We start from the raw sequence: 6,333 nt of genomic DNA, 5'->3' as shown, positions 1-6,333 counted from the left end.
TTGTCACATCTGCTCAAAATTAGCCCACCAAAGTTCAACTTCACAATTTTATTCTTTGCATCTGCATTGTTACAAAATACTGAGAACTGTATGACATTCTGTTCATGTGACCCTAGTGGTCCAATCACCTCTACACCCTCCATTCTATCCTGATTATTACAGAATACTAAATCCAGACAGGCTTCACCCCGTGTTGGTACTTCAACATGCTGTGTTAACAGTTAGCAGTTGCAGTCTTACTATTTAACTTTCAGACATTGGTCAAGTTTTTGTCTCAGCAATTGCCATTATTAGTGTATAAATGGATATAAATAATTGCATTTAAACGATTCGCCCAAATCTGTTGTATGTAAACGATACTGTTTTAAACGTTATTGTTTTTTCATCAGAAAACAATGTTCCCACGTATACCTCTATTAGTTTAAATGGCACTTTTGCCACTCACAATATGGCGGACGCGCTGACGTATCGTGTCGACTGGGCAACACAGTGAAAGCGCCGTCTACCCATACTGCATTTGTCTATGCCACCAGCAACAGCATGATTCGCTGAGTCGATTATGACTGACATTTATCCCGCCCATAATCTCTCCGAATCGGCGGCAGGCGGTGCATGCAACGTCACATCCGTGTTCTTTATCATCCTTGACCCGGAAAGGCAATCGGCTGCGCGGCACGTGTGCTGTCTGTGTGCGCGCTCGGTGTTGTTGTTTGTTTCCTTTCACAGTTTAACTCGCGTTTGGAGTCGAATTGACTCCGCAATTTTTGTTTTGTAAAGCGGAGCCTTGGACTTTTTCGCCATGACAAAATCAAAGAAAGAAAAGGCCACGATGGAGGAAGAGGAGGAGGCGGCGGCGGCAGCAGGCGGTAATGAGAAAACGTATCAGGAGTTGATCGCCAATGTGAACGCCATCGCACAGCCGCTGGCCTCCAGGAAGCTCAGCAAGAAGCTGTACAAGTGCATCAAGAAAGGTGGGGAGCCGCAGAAACCGTCGAGTCGAGGGTCGATGAGTCCTGGTACTTCAGATGGTGGTGACGCGAAATCGCGCATGAAGTGAAAAGCTGGACGCGTGCGAGTGTCCGGTTAGCCATCTTTCTGTTCGCCCGTCCTTTGCATTCGTCACAGCGCTGCCGGGACGCCAGCCCGCTACAGGCGGGCACTGAGGAACAAGAGGCTGGCGGCACACGAAGTGTGTAAAGAGACGCCACCGGGGGTCCTTGATCACATCACCTTCAGGGTCGAGTGGAGTGCGGAGCCGCTGAGCTCCAGGACTCTGCTATTAAGGGGAGTATAAAATGACGACTTTCGACCGAAATCTCCGTGTCAAGTGAGCGCTGTGCGTGTCCCCGGAGTTGCAAAGTATGTGACAAACGAGTTGTAGAGCTCAGCAACATGGCGTCACGTAGTCCACGGCACAGACTGGCCCTCCTGGAGGATGTGGGTGGCTATGGCGTGAAGCCCCCCACCCAGTCTCTCTAGTTACCCTAACAGCAGCACAAGAGATGATGCCAGCGTGTTCTCCTTGGCACTCTGCAGAGCCCCTGTGACCCGCATTGTGGCCTGTCGGGTTACTTTGGACGGTGGGTTTGTTGAAGTTCTTTAGTGCCCACCCTCTCCACCAGAGGCCTGTTAATACTGCAGGGTTTTTAGTGGCCCAGCGGGCTTCTTCCAAAGTCCCCAACTCAACAGTCGGGAGATGACTGTTGTCCTGCCTCCTCATTGTCATTGGAGATGTGTCATCGGCACACTTCACCGAGATGGATGGCACAGTCGAGTACAGCGCGCTTGACACCCTGCCCGGTGGCGCGTCAGTCTTGAGGGTGAGGGAGGATAAGGTGTGCCCACCACCGGTGGTCTGCCCGTCAAGAGGTAAAAGACCCCATGAAGTGTGCACTGCCAAGTGTGATGGTTTCTTTAGTCATTCTGGGGGGGTTTGAGAGGAGCTTGTTGGTTGTCCTTCGAGTGTTTACTTGTTTATTGAGCGTCTGGTGACAAAGTGACAGTCAAGGAGATAAAAGGCAGCTTAGGGCCCGTGTGGTGATTGGCAGAGCCACGGGTATAAACGGGCATCTAGGCAGTGAAGTGACTCAGACCTGTGGGAGGAAAAGACCTCCTGGTAAACCACTTGGACAAGGCGGTCCTTCTGTGCGCTTTAGGAGACCTCTGGATGGATGTGAAGATCTTGGGGTGGGCCTGGTTTGCCAAGTCCGGCTCGCCTCGTCCTTCACAGGTAAGCTGGCCCTGGGCGGCTCTGACCACTCGGTCCCGCGCCGCATGCCTGGCTTTGTTTCCCGTTTCTGTGAAGCCCATCGTGCGAGTCGCATGTCATTCCCAAAACTTGAGCCGTCATTTTCTTTGTGCTTTTCAGCCTCCAAGATGAAGCAGATCCGGCGTGGAGTGAAGGAGGTGCAGAAGTTCATTAACAAGGGAGAGAAGGGGTGAGTGTGCCACTCTTGTCGGATTGTGTCGCGTGCCACTCTTGTCGGATTGTGTCGCGTGCCACTCTGTCGGATTGTGTCGCGTGCCACTCTGTCGGATTGTGTCGCGTGCCACTCTGTCGGATTGTGTCGTGTGCCCTGGCTGACCGCTTTGGTACTTGAAGAGTATTTGATGCTCTGCTCTCCTTTTATGTGTAGAGACCACCAGTGCATCGGTGAGCCCTTGAAGCACCCAAGAAAAGGGGGGCAGTGAAGGTGCAAAGCAGAGCATTTGGGCTGTGCCGTTCCTGCTCTTATATAGCGCCTTACCGCTCAGCCGGCACATCTCCAGAGAGAGACAGGGACAGTGCCATGACACTCAGCATGCTGGTCATCACTGAGATAAGTGGCACGGCAGTACAGTTTGTTGATGCCCTCCACCACGTCACTTAGCTGGTGGCTGACGGTGGCACCAGTCAGTCATTATCCAACCCGCTATATCCTAATGCTGGAGCCAATCCCAGCCAGCACAGGGCGCAAGGTAGGAACAGATCCGGGCAGGGTGCCAGCCCACCACAGACAGTGGCACCAATATAGTTAAAAATAAATAGAAAAAGTCCGAATGGAGTTCAAGTCTGCAGATTTGAAAGCGTAAGTGAAATTAGCAGCCGACTGGGTTGTTGTGTGCCTACTGTGGGGGGAGTGGAGCCCACCAGAGTCCTTCTAGGTCAGTCTGCTCCCACGCACCCTAAACTGAGGGCACACGCATTAAGGTGCCAACTGTGAGTGGTGCCTGCACAGCCCCTGCTCCCGTAGCTGTCCTGCTCTGGTGGGGGTCCCCCAGTCACTGGTGCCGCTTCTTACCATTGGAGGGGTCCCTCCTCGACCGCCTAACCCCACAGGAGTGAAGTGACCCTCGGCAGGCACCCTGGGTGGACTTTGCTTGTCTTGGGTGGCACCGTATCCTGCACGGAATGGCAGCAAAAATAAACCGAGACCCCCAAAGCCTGGATAGCAAGGGGCACCTCCAGGTAGGACAGGAAAGCTGCAGGGCGGCACCCAGAATGCATCTGTGCAAAGGAGAGGGGGGGCATGGCAGAGGTCCAGATGGACCCTTCATTCCGTGTTTCCGCTGTGACGATGGAGGGGTCTGCCTTAAAGGTTTAGTCACAGAGTGCGTGTCTGTGCCGTGCCACCCCCAGCGCCCCATGAGTTATACACTGACTGGGGTCGTATTGCGAGTCGTGTTCCCACACACACACACACACACACACACACACTTGTCCCGTTGTCTGAAGTTCGTCTTCGCTGCAGTTTACACCGAGAGGCCATTTGTCTCCTCGGGTCCCCGTGGCGCTCGACTCTGGTGCGCTGCGTCCCCATTCACGATTGTAATGGAAGGAAAATAAAGAGAGGAAGGGACTCGGGAGAGCAGATGGGCGTCGATCGCTCCAGTGCAAACCCAGCTGCATTAGTAATGTTTTGGGAGAAACAGCCGGGAATGTTCTAAAGGTACAGCCAAGGCCATGTAAGGAGTTGGTTTTCACTTCGAGGGGCTTTTTTCACATGTAAGCATATTACTGCGTCTTCTAGTACTGGGCACTGCTTCACTCAAGGCCAAATGCCGTGTCTCGTGGAAGGGGGGTGTGTGCTGAAACTGATCACTTCTGCATGCACTGCTTCCACGTAGGCCTCTTTTGGGCAAGAACACCTAATTAGTATATAAAGGAAGGTTCCGCCCTCACTTTCTTTGGACGCTCAACTGTGGGGAAAGGCGCACACCGCGCGGTCTTCTCTGATAAAAGGCCACGGGCTGATCCTCTGACGAGACTGACATGCGGGCTCCCTCGGTCTACTGGTTAGGGCGATGGCTCTGGCTCTTTTGATGTATGTTGCTGTAAGTATAAGTTTGTCTCTTTAAGCATATCTATTTATTTCTATAACCCATTCGTATGTATTTATATGTTATAATTGAATAAGTAAATGTTATTGAAGTATCGGACCTCTTCTCTCTGATTTTTGCCCACTTACTCTAAAAGAACCCCTTGAACCATTTTCCCAAATCAAAACAACGATGTCTCGTTCTCGAGCCGCCTTGGCGTCCCTCACGGCTGACCCCATGTTCATCTTCTGTCTCTCCCACAGGATTGTGGTCCTTGCTGGTGACACCCTACCGATTGACGTCTATTGTCACATTCCTGTCCTGTGTGAAGATAAGAGCATTCCTTACGTGTACATCCCCTCGAAAGTGGTAAGTGGGGTCCTGCCTTCACTTGGGTGGGCTGTCTGTCACGACAGGGGGGCCTTGTTTTCTGTTCAGCTGACCTGCGCGTGGCAAGTAGCAGAGGGGATTGAAAGGCTGTACCCTGATGGCGTCCCCCTCCACACAACCCTGCTGTTGGCTCGACTCTGAACTCTGAACCGTGGTGACGTCGGCTGAGCTGACCCACCGATGAAGGACGTCGAGTAGCCCGGGTGGACACCCCTGTAGAGTCCTTGGCAGGGTGGGCCATTGGGTCTGACATTTGTGTCTCGTGACCCCTTGTGCCCGGCCCACACTGAGGTTGCATTTTCAACAGAGGGCGCCCCTTTGAGCACCACGTGTCTTGCTTCACCGTGTGGACGGCGAGTGTTCACAACGTGAATGTCCCATTGTCACACAACGAGGCGCTGGCTTGCGCTTTGTTTTCATCTCTCCTAACGTTTCTGCGTCGGGTGACGGCTTTGAATGTCCCGTCGTGTTTCTTTTGGCGGTCCATTCAGTCGCCGTTTTCCAGTTTTTCCCACCTCTAATGGGTCTGTAACCTGTGAGGGCAGGTGGTCATCTTCAGTTCACTTGGCGTTCTCGCCCTAAACTGACCAACTGTTTTTAGTGAAGGACGGATTGACGTATAAAATCCAAGTTAGTGGGATTGGCGGTTGGGTTTTCTGAACTAAAATGGCGTCTGCAGGTTTCGGTCGCGCCCTGAGTTGGCATTTTCAGGGTTTGGAAATCCGAGTCTCGAGTGGCAAACAGAAATGGCTGTCCTGTGACCCAGCAGTGGCTTTAGCCGCTCATCTGGCCTGGACTGGCCTAAGCCGTTGTAGCAGGACCCCGTCTGTCCAGCTTGGTGGTCTCGCTGCTCTTTGGGCATTTGGTTTCCTCTGTAAACACTTTTACTAGTGACCGTGCCAGTCTGGACTGAGCCTCGTGCCATGTGCCGTGCCCGAGGCCTCGGCCCGCTCCTTCATCTCACTCCCGTGTCCCCCTTGTGTTTCAGGACTTGGGCTCGTCTGCGGGGTCAAAGAGGCCCACCTGTGTGTTGATGATCAAGCAGCACGACGACTACCAGGACGCGTATGAGCAGTGCTTGGAGGAGGTCTCCTGCCTGCCCACCCCGGTCTGAGCCACTTGGACTTTCGGAGAGGACCGGGAAGGCGTTTGGTGTGGCAGCAGACGAGGAGGAGGAGGAGGAGGAGGAGGAGCAGCGCTTAAGCTGCGCCCTTCGTAAAGTCCCCCTACGTTGGGGTGTTTTTTGTGTATTTTTGTTTTAATGGCTCGTTGCAGGTGACACTTGAAATAGATTCAGTTTTTTAATTTTACTTTTCCTTTTGTTTTCTTCATCACTGTATGTGCTGCCATCTCCCATAGTGCCCTGGGCTGGCTTTGTTGGGCATCCTGGTTGCTGGCTGTCGTGTTGTGCCCACCAAGTCCACTTCTGAGAACAAAACCTTCACCAGGAAGTGCCAAGGCTGGGGTCCCGCAGTGTGAATCCCAACTTAATGGAGGTTTGCAGCACCGCACCCCCATTTCTTTATTCGTGTGATTGGGACTCCGTGCCCACCCACATGTGCCCACCCACCCACTGCTCTTTGATTATTAAATTGTAAGGTCTGTATTCCATCAGGCTTAAATCAACTCTAAGGGTTTTGTTAA

At 52.7% G+C, this 6,333-nt stretch overlaps 1 protein-coding gene across 1 annotated transcript; it reads left to right on the top strand.

The window, feature by feature from the left end:
- Positions 1-632: 632 nt before the first annotated feature.
- Positions 633-5,999, top strand: nhp2 (NHP2 ribonucleoprotein homolog (yeast)). Its single transcript, XM_039775431.1, has 4 exons — positions 633-971; positions 2,369-2,438; positions 4,563-4,668; positions 5,678-5,999. The coding sequence occupies exons 1-4, from the start codon at positions 800-802 to the stop codon at positions 5,801-5,803; spliced, it is 474 nt and encodes a 157-aa protein (XP_039631365.1). The 5' UTR covers positions 633-799; the 3' UTR covers positions 5,804-5,999.
- The last annotated feature ends 334 nt before the right edge of the window (positions 6,000-6,333 follow it).

Source organism: Polypterus senegalus, chromosome 13 (genome assembly GCF_016835505.1).
Source record: "Polypterus senegalus isolate Bchr_013 chromosome 13, ASM1683550v1, whole genome shotgun sequence".
Lineage (NCBI taxonomy): Eukaryota > Metazoa > Chordata > Cladistia > Polypteriformes > Polypteridae > Polypterus > Polypterus senegalus.
The sequence above is the reverse complement of the archived record's forward strand: the minus strand, read 5'-3'. Positions and strand labels throughout refer to the sequence as shown.